The 21855-nt window shown below is 45.3% G+C and overlaps 1 protein-coding gene and 2 non-coding genes across 4 annotated transcripts; all 3 read right to left on the bottom strand.

The window, feature by feature from the left end:
* Window positions 1-13471: 13471 nt before the first annotated feature.
* LOC123034464 (zinc finger protein OZF-like) lies at window positions 13472-16124 on the bottom strand. 2 transcript variants are annotated; one of them, XM_044451823.1, is made up of 2 exons: window positions 16038-16124; window positions 13472-15033 (listed from the first exon to the last, which is right to left on the bottom strand). In XM_044451823.1, exons 1-2 carry the CDS (start codon window positions 16045-16047, stop codon window positions 13904-13906), a joined length of 1140 nt encoding a protein of 379 aa, XP_044307758.1. In that variant the 5' UTR covers window positions 16048-16124; the 3' UTR covers window positions 13472-13903. The 2 variants fall into 2 exon arrangements, with proteins under 2 accessions (XP_044307758.1, XP_044307757.1); XM_044451822.1 differs by having other exon boundaries at window positions 13472-15036.
* A 1495-nt stretch (window positions 16125-17619) lies between these two features.
* On the bottom strand, window positions 17620-17692 carry TRNAK-CUU. Its single transcript has one exon. It is a non-coding gene; the product is annotated as a tRNA-Lys (tRNA).
* Window positions 17693-18177: 485 nt separating this feature from the next.
* TRNAV-CAC lies at window positions 18178-18250 on the bottom strand. Its single transcript has one exon. It is a non-coding gene; the product is annotated as a tRNA-Val (tRNA).
* Window positions 18251-21855: the final 3605 nt, after the last annotated feature.

Raw genomic sequence — 21855 nt, forward strand, 5'->3', positions numbered from 1 at the left:
CAGAAATCATGCAAGTAAGAAGAGCTGTGCCAGATCAGGCTGAGGTCCAGCATTTGGGGAAAAATCCATGAACTCACCCGCGGGACATGAGTGCACGACACCTGCCCTCACCCCCCATATTCCCCAGCAACCAGAGCACATTGATACACAGCCTGTGATGCCAGAGGCCGCAGACAGTCCTCGGGACTGGTAGCCCTCTCCAGGAATTTTCCCGATCCCCTTTTCAAGCTGTCCAAAAGGCGGGCCAGCACTACATCCGTGGAAGTGAATTCCACAGTTTAACCCCATGTTGTGTTTCTTTTCATATGTCTGGAATCTCCCACCAAGAAGCTTCACAGAATGAGCTCAGTTCTGGTATTTGGAGAGAGGGAGAAAAATGTTCCCTTAGCCACTTTTATCATGCCATGGCTTTCTCTCTTCATAGAATTTAAACTTCAGTGGATTTTATAGATCTTGGTGTAGGTACTGGCAATAGCCCGGGAGAGCTCACTGACAGAGGGTTATTAGAAGTGGCACTTTGAAGATTTTTTAAAATGCAGATAGCCATGGCATGTGGGGCTGATAATTATTGGGATTGTAGCAGGTGTTTTATCCTGTCTTCCCCTCATGTGGTCCTGACAAAAATAACTCTTGGTTTCTGAGAGCCAGTGTGGCGTAGTGGTTAAGAGCACCGGTCTGGGTTCTAGTCCCCACTCAGCCATGGAGCCGACTGGGTGACTTGGGCCACTCACAGCCTCTCAGCCCAGCCTACCTCACAGGGTGGTTGTTGTGGGGATAAGACTGAGAGGAGTTGGAGGAGAATGGTGTAAGTCGCTTCAATTTGTTGAAAAAAGAAGAAAAGGTGGGATATAACATTCATAAATAAAACTCACCTGAAGTAGTTTGTACTGGTTAGAGTACTGGCTTGGGACTCAGAGATCCACGTTCTAGTCCCTGCTTGGTCATGAAGCTCCGACTGACTTTTGTGCCAGTCAAAGCTAACTCACAGTGTTGTTGTGAAATAGGAAACTGCCTGGAATTCCTTGCCAGGAAGAAAAAAGGTGTGATACCAGGGCAACAACTACAGTGCAAGCTCTTCCAGATTGTTCTTGGACTTCAACACCCATCAGCCATACTCAATCATGAGGGATGAAGAGAGGTGCAGTCCAAAAACATCTAATGGGCTACCATGTTCTTCAGCTTCCTTTCCGGCGTGCTCGTTACATCCCACCACTTTGGAATCTGAGACGATCACTAAAAATGAGTAGCTGTTGACCGAATCTCGGTTTTCAATTTGTGAGGAATGAACACTCGGACTTGTGGGGAAGATCTAAACCTCTTGAACCTCTGCGGCTTTATTGAATCAGTACCCCAGTTCCTGCAATCCCTAATGACAGTGCACTCCCAGGGAGAGGTAACTCAGCTACAAGGTCCCAGCCCATATACAGAGTGTTTTGTAACCTGCCAGTCATGTACACAAATACAGAGTATTAAATTCCCAGATAATGTTAGTACAATAGCATCTTGATGCCTTCATACATGAAATGATGCTCTAAACCAGCCTCCAGCAGTTTCTCAGTCCAGCTAAGAATTCCATCTTCTTAAGGCAGCAGCAACACTAAACAGTAACCGGGCTTGGGATTCTGCTGCTTTCTGAGAAAGGGGCGTAGGTTTGATTTTATAACACAAAGGCACATATAAGCAACCTTTTTCTACCAGGATTTATTCTGGATTTCCCCAACATCATTCACATATTGGTTTTATGTATTATTATTTTAAACATAACCGTAATCTGTACTCCCAGTGTAGCTCATACGAGATACTGAGCAGCTTAAATGCAATGACTTTTGCTTAAAAACATCCAAACAAACGAAAAGGTTTTCTTACTGTGTGTGCTAAGGGCACTTTCCTTATGTCTGGACCTGGTTCCGTGTCCTGTGGGTCACAGCTCAGTCTTTCCAGGCTTTTGGTCTCCAGATGTGGTTGGATGACCGTTCCAGCTGGCACAGCAAGCGGTCAGGGATGATGATACTTGTATTCCAACAGCTTCTGGAGACTCCTGCCTGGGGAGGGCTGAGTGTGCCGGGGAAACTTCCGTCTGCTGAGACAAATGGGATGAGGAGGATGCCTCAGCATTAGCAGTGCACTTGATCCAGAGCAAAGGGAAGGCTGGATGACCCCTTGGTACTCTAGCTTACCTAGAAGGAACCAGGCGGGAGCTGTGGCACAAAGAAAATGCTAACCTGGGGGCTTCCAGGAACAAGCTTGTCAGATTATCATCTCCTCCAGTCAGGGATGTTTTCTGTGTAGAGGATTCCACAGGAGCTATGGAAGGAAATGGGGGTGCCAAGAGCGTGAGGTGTGGTACTCCATGGAATGGCCACAGAAGCACAAATGGCTCTTGGAATCGCCTGCTGAATGGTCACAGGAGTTCTCTCAGATCTGTGGTACTCCCTGAATGCTGAACTGAAGTTTCTGTCATTAATTTTTGCAAGTAGTTCCATGCTGCAGCGTTCTTAGCTGTGGGAGTGTTACAAGACGGGGAGGGAAAATGATTTTGTTCCCACTAGAAAAGAGCATCAGAAGATTTCTGTGGGATCAGGCAAGGGATCACCTAGCCCAGCATCCTGTTCACACAGCAGCTGCCCAGCTGCCCACAGGAAATCCACAAACAGGGCATGCCTGCCCCTCAAGTTCCCCAGCAACCACCACATGCACCACACCCTCTCTGGTAGTAGCCAAGGAGAGCCCTCTCCACGAATTTGTCCAATTCACTTCTAACACCATCCAAGATGGCGGTCATTGCCACATCCCTGGGAAGCGAATTCCAAAGTGTAACTATGTGCTGTGTGAAGAAGTCTTTCCTTTGATCTGTCCTGAATCTGCCACCAATCAACTTCATGGGGTGACCCCTTTGGGTCCTAATATTATGAGAAAGGGAGAAAAATATCTCTCAATCTGCTGTCAACACACCACAATTCAGGGCACCTCTCTCAGAATTCTGACAGACCACCACTAGGCAGGCTGGACCTCCTGGCACAGCCTACTTTGTCCTAGTTTCTAAGTTCGAGTGCTGACAACCCCTCCCTTTCAGCCCAGGCTTGGAGTGGGAAAGGGGAAAGGAAAGGGGGAGAAAGGGAAACGGAAAAGGTGCTTTGGACTTTACTTACCAAAGTCCAGAAACAGAATATGTAACAAAACCCTTTTAAAAATCCTAAAACACAAGTAGTAGCTCTGTAACCGAGTGAACTTTCACATGGCTAAGGTTTTACTGAGAAATCCCTTTTAAAGTCACACAGCCAAATGTCCTCCTCTTGCAAAAACAAAATAGAGAAAAGAGAGAATTTGGTTAGTGGCTGGGAATCAAGGAAAGTAACAAATCACACTCACACAATTCCAAACAAAATCAAAAACTCCTTCTATGTTATATAGTCACATTACCTACTTGGTCTAAGGGCATAATGTTGAATTTGCTGCAGAAAGGATGTTCTGAGGCAGCAGACATTTGACTTCCAGGTTGATGCTATATGGAAATCTCTACAATGACTGGATGAACCTTTCTTTATATGGGGATCTCAGCTCAGTAAAGACCAACGTCTTTGCACCTCCTCTGGTTTGTCCAGAAATATGATATCCTTCATTTCTGATGTCAGTGGTCTAACCAACAATTCAGAAAATGAACTACTGTAAATTAACTTATCAGGCATCCAAGGTGCCCCTGTTCACAAGAGGGGATTAAGGGTTGGATTGTATTTTGGAGGACAAAAAAGCAAGATAAAGCGAGTTCAAGCCATTCAGGTTCCCTTGCAGGGTGCCAATTGACCAGACCCTCAAAGGGACACAGTGAATCCATATCACAAGGACAAGGACATCACAGGGTCTGTTCCTATTCTAAACATCCCAGAATGACCTTTTATCAAAAACCAGCCTTCAGACAATGAGCTCCCATTGAATGACATCACCTGAATACCTCAGCCTATTAACACTCCTTTGTTAAAGGCAAGATTCTGCCCAGATATGACCTTATAATAGAGGTGGCAAAGCTCCAGGTGCTTTTGTATGTCCAATGGTTGTAATACATGGAGTGAGGCTGGAAGCAGCTCAGGATTGGAGGAGATTAGATGTGGAACTGTTGTGGTTACTGTACTTTGTTCCTAAATCCTGTCTCTGCATTCCTCTGTCTCTGCATTCAAAAGAAAACCCTCTTTCTCTGAATTCCATGCAACAGTCCTTCCCAGTCTGTTCCATCGAAGGCACAGAAGTGGCCCTCAAACGGCCCTCTGGCTCCAGAGTGTTGACATTCAGCTTTGGCAACGCCTCTTGCACAAGAAAGTTTCTGCCAGTTCCTCTACTATGATGCTTGCTGGAAACCGACCAGAAAAAGATTGGGGAAGGAAGTTGCATTCTTTGCTCCTGTCCCTCTGCAAGCAGACACATCAATCGGCTGCTGCCTCGTATTGCCTGGGGCCACAGGACAGCTTTGATGCAGGACGGGGAGCCCCATGCGAGCCCTGCGACAGGCTGCTGCGAGCTCCATCGGGCCAGAATATTTCAAGGGCCCAGTCTCCACTGAGCGTGGGCACGATTCCTGCCTGGGCCGCATCATGCGGTGCCGTGAGGCATCCAGGGGACTGCTCTGTTGTCTGCACTGCTGATGTCTGACGAGCTGGCTAGGGAGATTGCAGACCAAACAGGGAACTGGCGAGTGCGGCTGAAACAGCCAACGGTTCAAGCTGCAGGCCAAAACAGCTGCAGGAAGCCAGGGAGCCCGTAGCAGGCACCAAGAGCCCCTCCAGCTGCCCCTTTTTCAAGATGACAGGGCGCTCATTTGGGTAGCATGTGACAGATTCAAGGATCACCGACTACACACTGTGCTTTGCCCAAAGGAGGCTGCCCTGCGCTAGAAGGTCTGGCACTGGCTGCCCAGCGCCTTTGCCCCTTGTGTGGAGTGTCCTGCTGTAACCACTCCAGCCATCGTCTCCTTGAGTTTCTTTCCTGGCATCCAAAATGTGCCTGCTTTTTACGGGTGTTGGGAAAATTTGGGTAAATCCTGTCTGAAAAGCATTACTCCTGTGTGCCTTTGCATTTGTGGGATCAAATCCTGTCTTCCTTCTGAAAACCAAGCTGTCACTGTTTAAAATGGCATTCCCCCGCCCCTGGCTATGGGGCAAGAGCAGACAGAAAGAATTGGAGGTCCTCATTCAGTCAAATTCATTCACATTGTAGCTAGCTAATCTCTTTTGGAATTTACCGCTTGACAAGTAGCTATTTGTTATACTTTACTCAGGGTCTCAGACTTCCTGAATGCAATACAAGAACTTAGGATAGCCCAAATTTACATATCTAAGTAGACCCGGAGATGGATCCACGCCTCTGGAAATTACTCCACTGGTACGTCAAAAATCACCTTGTGAGATAGTGTAATCTTATTGTCTGTATGGTTGACTGACATTCCTGTATCTTTTCTCCATATGCTGATCACCGAACTTTATTTTAATACAGGTATTCTGTCCTTAATGGCTCTGTACGGGTGTACGTGACAGAGAGAGTATAAAAACTGTTGGTAGATGAATTAAAGCTTTGCAGCGAGTTCATCTCGGCTAGCCCGGTAATGCATTATCGTGAGTCAACCGTGGGAACCTGGGATAGACAATAAAGACGCGGAGGTTCATAATGATTGATCTTTCCTACGACCCCGAGTTTTATTTCCTCTTCTCAAATTGAGATTCCGGGATTCTGACACAGGTGAAGCAGAAGCATGAAAGGTGAGGCTGCAAGCAAGATGCCCATGAAGGAGGAAGAAAGACAAATGAGGAGCTGCCTTTTCTGGTTTCTCATGCATTCCATACAGTTCGGTACCAAGATGATTTGTAGTAGCTGCTGCCACCTTCAGAACCTCAGGAAATCTCTAGGCCCGGGCAGAACGTCTGTGGTGCCCAGAAGAGTTTTGAAGTAATGAGGGTGAGGGTAAATTGCAGTGGCTTTGCTTGCTCCTTCCCTTCAGAATCGGGGAATTACAGAAGGGTAGAGGACCTATAAGGCCCTCGAGTCCCACTCCCTGCTCGGTGCAGGGCTCCAGTTAAAGCATCCCAGAGAGATGGCCGTCCAGCTGCCTCCCGAATGCCTCCAGTGTGGGAGAGCCCACCACCTCCCTAGGGAATTGCTACCACAGCCATGTTCTTCCTGATGTCCCACTGGCATCTGGAAACTGTCGGGAAACCGCGATGGCAGTCGCAACAAAGATAACCAGGTTCAGTTAGGAAAGACCCCTTGAGCCTCAGCAGTTTTTTGAAAGATCATCCAGGACCCCTGCAGTTACTTATGACAGCATGTGGCTGGGTAGTGCATCTCACCGCCAACTGCAAGCTTTTAGAACATACACAGAGTGTTTTGTAGATTCTGAGTCACATGGGCCCAGCAGCTGGGCAGTCCATGAAGAAATAAGGTGATCACAGTCAGAAGAAAGTGAGAGGTCTGCAGAGGGGGCTCAATACAATGGCATTTGGTTGCAGGAGATTAACATTAGAATCACTGAGGCACAGGAATTATTGTGAGTCTTGGTATGAAAATAAGGGTGATTGCAATGCTGTTAACCTGGCAGCCTTATCAGTTCTTACTGATCAACGAAAACAATAGCCCTGGCAGCTTCTCGGGGAAGCTATCAGTTCCCACTTCTTAAACCAGCAGCAAATGCAAAACAGTAACCTGGCTTGGAAATTGGGTGCTTTCTGAGAAAGGGGTGCACATATGATGTTATAACACAAAGGCCCATATAAGCAACCCTTTTCTGCCAGGATTTATCTGAATTTTCCCAACAACCCCTCCCCCCTTTGTCACTAGTGCAGCTATGAGACACAAAGAAGTGAGTCAGCCCAGATAAATCCTGTTCCAAACTTCCTCCTTCTCAGAGAGCAGCTTCCATCTCAAGACTAAACTGGTATGAGGAGAAATTAATTGCATACAATGGAGAGAATTTCTTTGCTGAGAGTTCAAAGGGTAGGGAAAAGGGAAACAATTGGAAAAAAATTGCAAGGAAAGAGAACGTAAAGAGAATAAGAAAACCCAAAAACACAAGATATGCAACCCCAATGCTACCAGCCCTGTTAGGAAGCCCCTTGGCCCTTTTGCCCCCCTTTGGCTGCAAGGAAAGTGCCAGCCAGCTCTCATCCCCACCTGCTCCTCCACTTCTCTGCAGTAATGCCACCCAATCTATTCTGAGGCCTGGTTTTCTGACTCTCTAGGCCTCTTCTGACCATAAGGAAGGCTGAGCGCCGAATAATTGAGGCCTTTGAACTGTGGTGCTGGAGGATACTCCTGTGAGTCCCTTGGACTGCAAGGAGATTGAACCAGTCAGTCTTAGAGGAGATCAACCCTGACTGCTCTTTAGAAGGCCAGATACTGAAGGTGAAACTCAAGTACTTTGGCCACCTAATGAGAAGGAAGGACTCCCTGGAGAAGAGCCTAATGCTGGGAACACTAGATGGCAAAAGAACAAGGGGACGGCAGAGGATGAGGTGGCTAGATGGAGTCCCTGAAGCAGTTGGTGTGAGCTTAAATGGACTCTGGGAGATGGTGGAGGACAGGAAGGCCTGGAGCAATGTTGTCCATGGGGTTGCGATGGGTCGGACACGACTTCACAACTAACAGCAACATTTGTGAGGGGAACTATCATTAGGCTTAGTGGGAACCCCAGGTTTGCAGCAGTACAAAACTGCTGAGAAGAAAAGCCAAAACCAGTAGAAATGGAACAGAGAATCCCAGAAGAAGGGTTGACTGGCTGAATCCTTTAATCATAGCTTGGTTGCCAGATACAAAAGAGGACAAGGCTCCCAGACTCTGAATTGCTGTGAAGAAGAAAGGGGTCTTAAGCTTACGTGGACTCTGAGGGATGGTGGAGGACAGGAAGGCCTGGAGGAATGTTGTCTTTGTGACTAACAACAACAGGCCTCTCCTGACCCATAATAGCCTAAGAATTTCATCCTCTGAGGCCCTTATGATGATGAATCTCCTGAGGCCGCCATCTCTTCTGGTCAGCAAACTTGGGTTAGCCAGCTTTGCAAGATGGGGAGCAGTGTGACTAGGCCGAAGCTCTGCCCTAATTTCCCCAGAAAGCCTGAAAAAGTCAACACAGGCAAACCTGATCTGATCAGAAAACTGTTGCTAATCCCGATTCCTCAGCCATACATATGCCAATGCATGTCTGCCCTAAAACCTCTTCTCCTTTTGCCCCTTGTCTTAATGCATTCAGCCATCGTTTGCACTGTCACTTGACTCTTGCACACTGCCTATTGACTTTGATATTATAAAAGCATCCCGTTCAGTTCAATTTCTTGTAGTCCCCTGTGGGTTGTATTTTGCTGCATGTATTTCCTGTGTGTCTGAATAAGCTGTATTTGATTGTGCACCCCCAGCGTGCCCGGGTTTTGTCACTGCACCCTGTGGCAAACTAGTGGTGCAGACCACCCAGCCTTACCCTGTTCCTCTCTTGCCCCTTCCCAACAGAAGTGACGCTGGATATGGGCACAGCAGCCCTCCCTCATCCTGACCGACCATGGGAAAACCCTGCAGTTGGGAGACATGCGGCAGAAATGCTCTTATGCTCAGACCTGGTTTAACTTGTACCCTTGTGTGCTAAGCTGCAAAGGGTTTACCTGGGGAAGGTACTTGGGGACTTGGAGTGGTGGAAATGGGGCTTTGGGCAGTGGGCATAGCCAGGGAGACTGTGACGGAGGAAGACTCAGCTTCCACCTGAAGAGAGCACCTGGTGTTTAGATCACTCAAGGTCTGATCGTTACCGGGCTCTGACCTCCCCTCCAACCTTCTGTCCTCTGAGCCAGGCCTATAAACAAGTCCAAGTGTGTCTGGACTACAAGGTTGTAATTCTGATGCTGTGAAGGACAACGTGATCTTCCCATTCCCATCAAGCCTTTTTGGCCTTTTTGTGGAGGAATTTGTGCTTCGCTGTGGGTAGGACTCAGATCCAAGCTGAGCCTAAGTCCCTAGATTTGCACAGACCGTTTTTTAAAACCAGAAACAACCTGGAGTAGTTGCCCCTTTACTGTTTTTGTACAAAAACTGGCCCTGGAGAAGCAGAGAAAAACATGCTGTAGTTTGTCCATTCCTCCGTGTGTTTCAGATCTATTCCTTTCCAGGGATTGGCAGTGATATGAGGACACTCCACCTCTGGTTTAAATGTGAGCACCTCTGTTATTTCAAGCATATGTTCTAAATGCTACAAGAGAATTTACTCCTGAGAACCAAGGGGCACCTACCTCCACTAGCCGACTGAGAATCTATACAATTCTTAAGTTGCAACACCAATACATGACAATCTATGCAGATGAGGGAGAAGCTACATTCCCCATACATAAGGCAACTCTTGGCTATTTACAAAATCTGATGATAGGAACACCAGAAATTAGCTAGGAACAGGTGACTCAGCATTCTATAAATTGCAACGTGTGCCAAGATCTGCATCTTTTTTTTTAAATCTAGACTCTGCCCAAGAGGACCCAGACTAAAGCAGCTCTTCCAGGTTTTTGTTTAACACACACTGATTTCAAGATCAGAGACAGATTGGCCCCCTAGTCAAGGAGATATGCAAATAAAATATCTCATCAAGGTTCTAAGTAACAGCTCTTTGACTCTTTCAGCCTTTTCAGTTGCAAGATTCAATGAATGAAAAACAGAGGCGTAATATATTATCAGAATGCTGTGTTTGCATAGTAGATCTTAAGGAAAAAGTCTATTAGGTTACGGGCCATCCCCCCAGAGGGAACTGGAGTGGCAAATTTACTAGGGAGAATTCCTATTTATAACAGGTACAGAGAAGCATGATAATCTACACGTAATCTTTGGAAGGAAGTGCAGCAAGGGGAGAATCAGTTCTAGGGAACACCGTAGTGTTTCCAACATATCCTTCATCATCAGTACCAAGTTCATTTATGTCTTTTGGACTGGAAATCACCTTGTCCTTCTGGGATTACACCAAGATGCAAAACCAACTCATACTTGTAGACAGCTGAATAATCTTTACCACTGCATAATACTGGGGTAAAATCAGAACATTTTATGTTAAATAAGTGTGCATGACACAGTGGAAAAACAAGCCAGTATCTGTCTCTGGTATAGCATTGAACAGGTAGATAAAACTTCAAGGATTACTTTGACTAGTCTGGTCATTCCCAAATGTGGACTACAACTCTCATCATGCTTGATCACTGCCACTGCTGGCTAGGCATGATGAAGGCTGCAGTCCAGCAAATTCTGGGGACCCGAGGTCGAGGACGACTAGTCCATCTTCTAACTGAAACAAACAGCCTCCATCCAAGTTCACCACACAACTGTATAATTCAGATACTTGGCAAAACCTGAGAGTTGTTGGGTATCATTCAAGATTTCTGTCTGTACAGAATTTTTTAAAGTTTTTAAGTTTAAAAAAAAAAGTTTTTAAGTATTTAAAGTTTTTTTAAGTAATTTTTTTAAAGATAGTTTTCAAGTTTTCTGCACCTTGAATATCAATCTCTAGCTGTGTCTTTTTACAGGGACAAATAATACTTTTGTGTTAAAAATCAATCCATTCACTCGTTATTTGTTTTTCGGCGCCAGGCTAAGACCTTTTTATTTAAGCAACATTTTAAATGCTAAATACAATTGAATTTTATCTGGCCAGGGCGGCTTATTTTATAATGTGGGTTTTAATCAAGATTATTTTATATGGATTTTAACTTGTTTTATCTATGTTGTAAGCCGCCCCGAGGCTTCGGCGAATGGGGCGGCATAAAAATGTTTTAATAAATAAATAAATAAATAAATAGTGTGGTCAGTCTTTTCAAGTAAGAGAGACTCCCCCAATACTTTTAAAACATAAACAAAATGTTTATTAAGCAGAATTAATTATACAAGAACAACAGAAAGGATAACTGTGCCAAAGAGGAAAGGACTTTTTTAAAAGCACTTCTAAAACTAGAAAAGCTCTCTGGTTTCTGGGTCTCTCTCAGGCCGCCATTATGCCTGCATATCCAGTCCTCAGGTCTCGATGAGGGAGCATGTTTACCCACTAGAACCCTCTTTCTCCATGAAAATAACCTTGAGAAGCCTCATTATTCAGACCTGTGAAGAGGCTGACACTTGAGTTCAGGCAGCTCTGGTCAGACCCAAGCAGCAGCTTTGACTCCCTGAACTCAAGAGGCATCGCCTTCCCAGCAGAGGCACCAAGCGGTCTGGTTCTGCTCTTTCTATTACTGCCCACAATCCAAGGGTGTGGGACGTGCCAAAAGAAAAGACGACAACTAGTGCAAAGTTATTTGCTGTAGCATTATCATGCAATTACCCCTGTGTTCAGGGTTGGATTCAGTATTCCTGTAAGTACTGATTGCGCACCAATGATGCAGCTGAAGTCCACAAGTGGGACTTCAGAACCAGCTGCTGCGAATAACTTTTTTAAAAAAGGGATTGGATGAATGCTCCAGCAGTTCAAGAACACAGCCCATATTTGTTTTAAGGGTCCTTGAAATTCCAAGCCAGAAGAGATACAAGTGTGTGTTTATATAGCGGCCTTCATACTTCTCAAACTTAACAAACCAAACGAGCACTTGAAGAGTGCTCTAACAGTTAGGATTGTACAATGAGACTGCATGTAAGATGGAAACAGGAATGGGAAAAGCCATCACAAAATGTAAGGGCCATTACATACCTCAGGGGCTTTAATCCTCTTCCATCCCAAGGGCCAAATTCCATTTGGAGAAACTCCGGGGTCCATACAAGCATTGGATGGGGCCAAACATTCTAGCAGAGCTTAGCTTAAGCCTCCTACTGCCAGTAACCAAGCCCACAGAAAGGCATTTTGAGCTTTTAAGAATGGGGTCCTGTATAAGGTCCAGGAAAACACCAAACAGGTAGTGGTTAGAGGAAAGGGGTGTGAATGTCTGGGAAACCACAGGTGGACAATTTGATACCTCACCTACAACTCTGGGGTCCTAAACCTCGGATATAGGTCATAATCAAGGAATCACAGACAACAAGCAACAGCTGCCTGTGAAACTCACGATCTTTCTCAACACAGCCATCTCAGTAGCCACTGAAGACTCACCTTGAAGTGCTTGGACCTTTCAGCAAAGGGGTAGCAACTGCAATCTGCATGGCGATTAGCAAAACATTTGGGAAAGGCTATTAGATTTGGCTGTCTCCTTGGCATCACGCTAAGATGTATTCAGCTCTGGCTCTAACCCTATGTACGTACTACTGGGAGTAAAAAGGAGTTCTCCTGCAAGGGAAATCTCGCATAAAGACAATGAGAAGCAAGGGGGCGCCTATTCTAATTTGGATAGTCAAATTAGCTATCCAAGTTCCAGACGCACTTTTTGGCTGAACCAAAACTATACGCACAGATGTTTCCAGGGCATATACCCTCTACCTCAAAATAAAAGAAAGTCTCCAAAATGTCAAAGTAAGGAATTTAAAATGTCTACATACAGATTAGGCACTTGGCCTGCAGTCTACATCCAACTAGACAGCAAACGTGGAGCAGAAGTTTGGTCTACAATGCCCATCAGCCTCAGCCAACAGTCAATTTTTATTTGTTATATATAGTTTTACTGTGCAATACGACCAATTCAAATATTCAAATCACAACTCAAATATTGTAATTTCTTTTCTTATCAGCCAGCATGGTCAGCAGTGAGGCATGCTGGGAGATGAGGGCCAAAACACTTGCGGGGCTACGAAGTACCCATCCCTGCACTCAAGTCAGTGGCAACATTCCCATGATTTAATTATTATTTTTCAAGAGAAATGGATCACACTCTTTGTTGCTGGGTTATTTGTTCCGCATTTGCCTCAGCTATAGAGAAAAAGATATTATGAACGCATATCAGTTATTTAATACTCCAACCATTATTTCTTGGGACATAGGTGGGGGATGGGAGTGGCAAGAATTAGTTTCCAGCATCCAACTAATCTTTTCATTTAATTTAATGACTGAGTTACAAAACTCAGATACCAATGAATTTCTTTTAAAAGTAGAGTTCCACTTCCTAGTTAAGACTGGTCTTTATCACTAATGTTGTATTAAGATATAGGAAAAAGCTTTACCAGAATGTGGTTATTAAAAGCTGGCTGGAGCTCCATTCAATTGAAAGCAAATAGCTGGAAAGAGCCTACAAAGAGCAGAAAATAAGTTATTTCAGTTTTGCTGTACCTTCGATGGACCGAGAAGCCATCCGTTCATCCAAAAAAATTATCTTACCTTTAAACTTCAATTTGATCTGTTAATTTTATTGGCTAGGTTTCTCTCTTATTATAAAAAATACACAAAAGGAAATTCTAAGAAGCCTGACCAAGATATGACCATTCTGCCTGCTTTCCTAAATGGTATACGCAACACTATAGATTCCACACTCACATGGGGGGATGTGGCAGTGGGCACAGATTTCAGGGCCCAAGAAACTCACTTTTATTTTTTTAAACAACAGGCCAAGATTCTAGCACTCATGACAACAAAAATAGACCCCAAAGCATGTAGGCAACACCTGGCAAAATCTCCGAAGCCAGAGAAAGGGTGAGTAGGATCTCCCACCAGCAGGATTTCTCAGTGCCCTGTGTCTCTCCCTGTCCTTTCCTGTGACCTGCAGAAATGGAACAAATTATTCAAATATATTTATGTTTGCTTGATTTGCATAAGGCATCCAAGGCCACAGAACTCAGCTTTCTTTGATGAAGAACTGAACCACCTTGAAACAGAGATTTGTTTTGTTACAAAGCTTGGAATAAAACACAGTCGTTTGTATGTCAGTGCAACTTTTCTCAGAAGTAAGTCCTGCTGTGTCAAATAGGATTTGTTCCCAGGATTTGTACAGATCTGTAACCTGAACAACTGATCATAACAGAAGCAGCTCTCAGCAGAGGGGGACTATGAAGAGGATCTTCAGGAAGACTCTGTTTCCTGCTCCACTGGGACACTTGCATTGGCACTGGGATTTTTTGCAGCACCTTTGAAGTGGACCCTCCGATGGCTGACCAGGTGGGAGCTCTGGTTGAACCTCTTCCCACACTCAGGGCACTCATAAGGCTTCTCACCTGTGTGGATTCTCTGGTGCTTGTTCAAGTCTGAGTTCCGGATGAAGCTCCTGCCACACTCAAGGCACTTAAAGGGCCTGTCCCCCGTGTGCATCCGCTGATGGGCCAGCAGGGCAGAGCTGTAGCTGAAGGTCTTCCCACACAGCAGGCACTTGTAGCGCCGGTCTTCCTGGTGGGATTTGCGGTGGACCAGGAGCTGGTGGATCATGCGGAAGCTGGCAGGGCAGTCGGGGCAAGCATGCAGCTTCTCCGTGTGCGTCTTCTGGTGGGAGATGAGGTGTGACTTGTGCCCAAACCGCCGGTCGCACTCAGTGCAGATATAGGGCTTTTCACCTGTATGGGTCCGCTGGTGGGCTGAGAGGTTCGAGCTGGTGCTGAAGCATTTCCTACAGTCCTGGCATTCGTAGGGCTTCTCGCCCGTGTGCGTCCGCTCGTGGGCCCGGAGCTGCGAGCTCTGCCGGAAGCCGCGGCCGCAGATGGCGCATTTGTACGGCTTTTCCCCCGTGTGGATCCGCCAGTGCTTGATGAGCACAGAGCCTTCGCTGAAGCACCGGCCACAGTCCGAGCAGACATACGACTTCTCCCCGGTGTGGGTCCGGCGGTGCACAATGAGCGCTGAGCTGGTGTTGAAGCTTTTCCCACAGTCGGTGCACTTGTATGGTTTCTCCCCAGTGTGGAGACGTCGATGGGTCAGAAGGCTGGAGCTGTGGCGGAAGCTCTTCTCGCAGACGTCGCACTTGAACGGCCGGTCATTTGGGTGGATCCTTGGAGGGCCATTCCCGTAGCTGAGACACATGTCTCCTGCAAACGTATCTCCGTGGGGTGCCAGATCCCTCTGGCAGATTTCTGGCTGCTCAGAATCCAGGAAATCCTCGTTCTCCTCTGACAACGGCTCAGGTGGTTGTTCAGGATTCACTGGTACAGGATCTGTTTGCTGGGGACTTTCCTCCTCATTTTCTCTCTTAATCCAATCTTCACCTGCTATGACAATTTGTTTTAAAGTGCCATCAGCCCATTTACTCTCTACAATGTGGCCAAAGACAATCTGAGATAGTAAGGCTGTGAGGGTGGCAGGTCTGAGTGAGTCAAGTGTAAAAAGATTAAGGGAGCAATCTTAAGATCCCCAGACAGACAGCCGAACACTGATGGAGAATGCACTCTGTCCTTATCTACCTTTATTTTCTGCTCTATCAAGAGTTTTGTGTTCCTCCATTTTTGCCCACAGGGCCAAATAACCTCCAAATAACCTCTGTTTCCTCTAAGAGGCACACACTCTAGTTTAGCACACAGTCAGTTAGCCCTTTTGTACCACTGCTGTGATATGGGTAGTTTTAAAAAGCAGGATAAAAATTGGGATGGAATTTTTAACCCTTCCAATACTTGGCAACAGATGAACAAAGGGTCCTACCCCAACTCACAAGTTGAAAGTTAACAGCCTGGGAATGGAAATCAAACCAAGTCAGTTGTGAGAACAGTAGATGTATCTGGGCCACTCATTCTGGTTGTACCACAGTGGTCACAGTGCTGGGAAACAGGGGACTTGGGTTCTAGTCCTTTTGGTCATGAAGCTACCTGGGTAACTTCGGGCCAGTAACCGACTCTTAGCCTAATCAACCTTACAGGGCTGTTGTAAACATAAATGGAGATGATGTTTATGTAAGCCACGCTGGATCCCTTGCAGGGAAAAAACGGACATATTGTAAATATCATACAATAAAAGTATCACAACATGGTCACAGGGAGTTTCTGGGGGAGCCAAGGTTAACAAAGAGCACTGGGCAGTGATCCGTGTGCCTGCTTGCAAGAGGTTTCACCTGCCTTGGCCCGGTGCTTCAACGCCCACGCAGGCACTCCTCTCTCGGTTCCGACTGAGGCGGCAGAGCGGCCAGCGAAACCCTCCAGCGACAAGCAGATTCCTTGGGGGGCACCCACAGAGCTGCCCGCGCCACTCCTCTCCCTCCAGCCCCGCTTGGGGCACTTACCGGGGTCCATCCCTGTGTGCAGGAGTTTGTTTAGGCTTTTATCCTGACGAGGATCCGGGGCGCGGAGCTGCACAACGAACACCCATCGCACGCTCAGCCTCCGGCCGAATTCCTGTGGCCTTTTGTGTCGCTCCCGATGAGCACCATGGGAAATGCAGTCTTGGCGGCGAGGCACTCTGGGAATTGTAGTTCGGCAGGGGATGGCACGCTCGGCGCGGCCCTGAGCTCGTCGTGGGCTCTTTGAAGACGGTGGTGCCTTGAAGGCAGGACGGGAGGGCAGAAGCGCAAAGGCCTCGCTCGGCAGAAGGAACAGGGGCGCCCACAAATGGAGCACAGTTGGAAGGCATGAATGTTGCGATCTGAAACGATCCCCTTGTAAAGTTCCTCCGTTCAAAGGCAAGCCATCCCACCGCAATTGGACAAGCAATGGTGCAATCCTACGCGCTCTGAAGTTTTGACAAGAAAAGGGAACATTTCCCAGCATTTTCCAATGAAAGTTGTAGAGCTTTTTTAGGTATCTAACTGTGCATAGAATGGCACCCCAGCTCAAGAGTCTAAAATTACCTAATCGCATCACTGTCAGAAAATGCAAGCTTCGCAGGTCACATGATCTGCTCAGAAATCCCTTTCCCTTAATCTTTGAATGTACTAGTGGCCGCTTTACACATGCACAAGAGCCCTTTTTTCTTTTTTATTATTGTTTCATACTTTGACCGTTAAAATTGAGGTGTGCATTCTGTCTACATGTTTGTATATAGACGATTTTAATAAGTATGTACAACATTCTATTATTAAGATTTTCATCTTTGTAAACTGCACAGACAGTTCTGGCCATTGGATGGTATAGAAATGTAATAAATAAAATTCGTATGAAGAATATGCTCCAAGGCTACGTTTCGATTGTGAATATATGTCCCTGTGCTGAGCCCTGGCAAAATCTAGAACGTTCTGAAAAGCCATGGAACAATGAAGCCTGGGACAAGAGCAGCATTTGATCTGCTTTCGGGCTGTATGCAGGAGAGAGAGAGAAAACGGAATATGGAAGAGTTGTTGTTATGTGCGGTCAGGTCGTCTTCCACTTGTGATGATCCTAGGAATGAAAGCCCTCCAATATGCCCTATCGATGCCATCCCTGCTTTCGTGTTCTAAATTCAAGAAGACTGTGGCTTCCCTTATGGAGTCAGTCCATCTCATATTTAGCCTTCTTTTTTTCTTCTGCCTTCGATTTTCCCTGGTATGGTTGTCTTCTTCAGACAGTCTTGCCTTCTCGTTATGTGCCTGATCCAAACAATCCAGAATTAAACAAGGAAGCGCCCCTGTATTATCTTCTTGGATACTCCCGTACTCACCGCTTCAGCTTGCAAGCAAAGATGGAGAAGGATTGCGTGTGAACTGTGCTGTATGTATTATCACATGATTTTTTTTAGGTTAAAAACAACCTTTTTTCCTTCTCCTTTTAAATTGCTGTGGAAAGTCACAAAGCTTATCGATGTTATCAAATATGAGGCTTTCTGTCACTGCCGTAACAAAGGATCACCTTTGGTTATTTATTTGCCTGAACCATTCCCGAAAAAGAATGCCGCGCCCAACGTGGGGCTCGAACCCACGACCCTGAGATTAAGAGTCTCATGCTCTGCCGACTGAGCTAGCCGGGCTCCTGACTCTGTGGTTTCCAAATACTCTAGTTAGTACGCAAAAATTACCACCTCGCTGCCCTTGTGTTCAAATGCTGTTATTGTTGGTCCTATATATAATATAAACTATAACAAAAAATGCACTCTAATATATATAGTATAAATGAATTACTTGTGCCGAATTGTTGCATGGCGCCACTTTTCTTTAGCTTTCGATGAATTACTTCATCCACAAAATAAAATCCATTTCTCAGATGAACCCAAGATCGTTTTTTATTTTTTCTTAAGTCTACCGTATTCCGAAATATTCCCACGTCTTGTTGATGTTGCTATAAGAACTTTATAATAACAATAATAAGTAGAATCGTGAACCACTGCCTATTTTAACAAGGTCAATTAGAATTTCGCTTGCTGATTTTACATATGATGTATGTAGAGCAATCTTTTTTTACGAGAAAATATTTGAAGAACATCGCTTTGGAGACGGGGGAAAAAAATTCTAGGGCTGTTTCTGCCCGGTTTCGAACCGGGGACCTTTCGCGTGTGAGGCGAACGTGATAACCACTACACTACAGAAACCAGCTGGTTCCCATTTGCTCTGTACAAGCTACAACTTTCTGCAAATGGACGTATTTGCCCTAGCAAAAATGGTTCTCATTGCAGTTTTCGATTTCAATTAAGCAATAGAGAGCCCCCAGAGTATCCTGCAAGCCATAATGGCAGCGAGAATTATCAGTGCCTGAGATGCCGGAAACGCAGACCTGGAGTATGACGAGTGGCAAATTTTACCTCGCTGCCAGAGTCCGACCAGGGCTTGGCATATGAAGAAACAGCGTCGTTAATATCATGGTACAGTATAGTACTAACTCTGAGTAACTCTCTGAAACTGTGTGATCTACAGGAGCATCAATGTTCTTGTTAAAGCATCGGAAGGCAGAGTCTTTCTTTCCCTGCAGAAAAGTTGGCACAACAGAGCTGGTCTTAGCTGAAGGCCCACGAGAGCAGGAGCCCCCAAATCTTTCCTTGTGGGTACTTGGTTACGCCTGATCCCCCCGGATTAGCTGATTTGTACCAATAGGTGCTTCTCCTTTTGTCTTGAATCGTTCTGCCTGAGTTTTCTTCTGCAATCAAATGTTCTCCTCTCTTCCGTCCACAATCCCTTTTAGGAGACAGGGTCCTTTACAAACACCCACACGTCAGAGTACACGTAAATTAGCATATATAAATTTGTTCTTTCTGTTGATTTTGTGGACTTGAGCCCCAGATTTCTCCAGAGTTAGCACTGCCCTTGCCCATAAGCAGATGTCTTCAGAGAAACCTGGTGTCCATCAGAAAATGTGCCATACTACAACCCTGGGCATAATTTTAAACCCCTCTCTCATGTCTCCCTTGATTTGCTTCCCCCCAAACTCAAACCACTCTTCCTGGGTACCTGCTCCAACCTTTTGGTCATTTTTGCTGCTTTTTACTGCACTTTCCCCCTGCAACTCTCCAAGATGACCAGAACTTTACATAGCATTTCAAGTGAAGTCTCATCATAGTATGGGGGCAGTATTATCCCGGCGGTTTTATTTTCAGTTCCTTTCCCAATCATGCCTGCCATGGGGTTTGCCCTTTCCACATCATTCATTCACTAGGCTAAGATTTTCACCATGCTGCCCTCCATGACCTCAAGCTCTTTTCCCCCAGGGGAGCCCTGGCATTCAAAGCAGCTGCCAGGACTGACCTTTGGCAAGCCGGCTGTAAACGAAGCCCTGTTGCTTCTAACTACCTGTCTTGCTCTCAGATTCTGTTTTACTTCCAGCTTTAGCAAACATACCATTAAGAACTTTCTTCCACTTGGATCTTCTGTCCTTCCTAAAAGGGCCTTGTGTAGGACAGTATAAGGCTTGGCATCACAGGGCACCAGATGAGACCCACACTCCAATAGGAGGCCCCACCACCACCACTGGCTCCTGACCCTACAATTGCCTTTCCTTACTGTCTGTGAATTTTCACCTTAATATACTAAGTTCAATGGGGCATACTTGGCATAGGGGTGGGAGGAGTCAGCGTGCAGTGTTGCTCGCCTCCACAAATGTGTTAGGCAAAAGTCTGTGAAACCTGCATACATAACCCTTTTGTCATACAACTCGCTGCTAACCACAATTTCCCAGGAAGTGGAAGAAGCATCTCATGATTTTCACATATATTTGTGAGCAACTATTTTCAAGAATGAAGCACACTAAGAGTAAAATTAGAACCAGAATGTCTTATGAGCACCTTGAGAACTCACTGAGAATTGCAACTACTGATATTTTAGTTTCTCAAATACAATGTCAAATATCTCACTAGTTTCATGTTGCCCTCTTTTCTTTTAGATTTATATTAAAAATCATAAAAATCAATGAAGTTTTATTACTTAGATATGTTCATTTTCTCTATTAGCGATCACAAACTTTGGACTTGCTCGACAATTTTAAAAGATTTTCTGAGCAGGGTGCCACATAATTAGGATTATGTGAGGACTTTTCTGCTTATCTGTGGTGGCAGATATCATGAAAAAGATGCACAGCCTTTTTTTTTCTTTTTCTTTTGCTTATCAGCTTTTGTTAGCGTTTATGTATTTAATGTAAAACCCAAAACATTTTTTTCTTCCAATATGGCCCAGAGAAGCCAAAAGTTTGGACCCCCCTGCTCTATACAGTCGGTAAAAAGAGGACCTGGAGCTGCCTGTGGCTCAGATCATGAGCTTCTTGTTGCAAAATCCAGGCTTAAATTGAAGAAAGTAGGGGAAACCACTAGGCCACTCAGGTATGACCTAAATCATATTCCTAATGAATATACAGTGGAGGTGACAAATAGATTTAAGGGATCAGATCTGATAGACAGAGTACCTGAAGAAGTATGGAACAAGGTTCGCAACATAAAGGTAGCAACTAAAACCATCCCAGAGAAAAAGAAATGCAAGAAAGCAAAGTGGCTGTCTGAGAAGGTTCTACAAATAGCTGAGGAAGGAAGGGAAGTGAAAGGCAAGGGAGATAGGAAAAGATATACTCAACTGATTGCAGAATTTCAGAGAATAGCTAGAAGAGATAAGAAGGCCTACTTAAATGATCAGTACAAAGAAACAGGGTGAACCAATAGACTGGAAAAGACTAGAGATAGCTTCAAGAAAACTGGAGATATCAATGGAATGTTTCATTCAAAGATGGGCATGATAAAGGACAAAAATACCAGGAACCTAACAGAGGCAGAAGAGATTAAGAAGAAGTGGCAAGATTACACAGAGGAACTACACAAGAAAGACCTTAATGTCCCTGATAACCACTATGGCATAGGTCCTCAAACTATGGCCCGTGGTCCGGATATGGCCTGCCATGCTCATTTTTCCGGCCTGCCTCAGAACTTTTGGACTTGTGGGTTTGGGTGGACTCTGGGGGATAGTGGAGGACAAGAGAGCACCGTGTGCTGTGGTCCATGGGGTTATGGAGAGTCGGGCACGACTTTGCGACTGAACAAGAACGCATACTTCTAACAGATGCTCAGGCTGAAATAGCAGTAGAATTCTACACAAGACAGTTTTGCACCTGCAGGACAAAGACTATTGAAGAGGTTATTCTAACTGAACACCTACAGACTAATATTGCAAATTGACCAGATCGCTGGAAAATTTTTAATATTCCCATTGGGATATTTGTGTTAAGTCTGTTGCAGCAAAATGTCTTGAATCTTGTGGCTAAAATCAGTGTTAGTAAGTGTAAAAGATGCACATCTGGGGCAAATAAATCAATCCCAAATGGTTGTAAAAAAGACAAACTCCATGTTAGGCATAATTTGGAAAGGCACTGAAAATAAACTTGCCAATGTTATATTGCCTTTATACAAATCTATGGCGCAGCTGCAGGTAGAATAGTGTGCACAGTTCTGGTCTTTGCATCTGAAAAAGTGCAGCAAAGGGCAACTAAAATGCTCAAGGGTTTGGAGCAACTCTGCTATGTGGAAATGGTACGAACAGCTGAGATTGCTTAGCTTAGAAAAATGGTGAGTAGTAGAGACATAAGAGGGGTGTACAGAATTTTGCCTAGTGTGAAGAAAGTGGAAAGGGAGACATTTCCTTCCTCTCCTACAGTACTACAATGCAGGGCTAAGTGCTGAATTTTATTGGTGGGAGATTCAGGTCAGATCCATAGGAGTACTTCTTC

Source organism: Varanus komodoensis, unplaced genomic scaffold (assembly GCF_004798865.1).
Source record: "Varanus komodoensis strain SLA01 unplaced genomic scaffold, ASM479886v1 scaffold6_4, whole genome shotgun sequence".
In the NCBI taxonomy this organism is placed as follows: domain Eukaryota; kingdom Metazoa; phylum Chordata; class Lepidosauria; order Squamata; family Varanidae; genus Varanus; species Varanus komodoensis.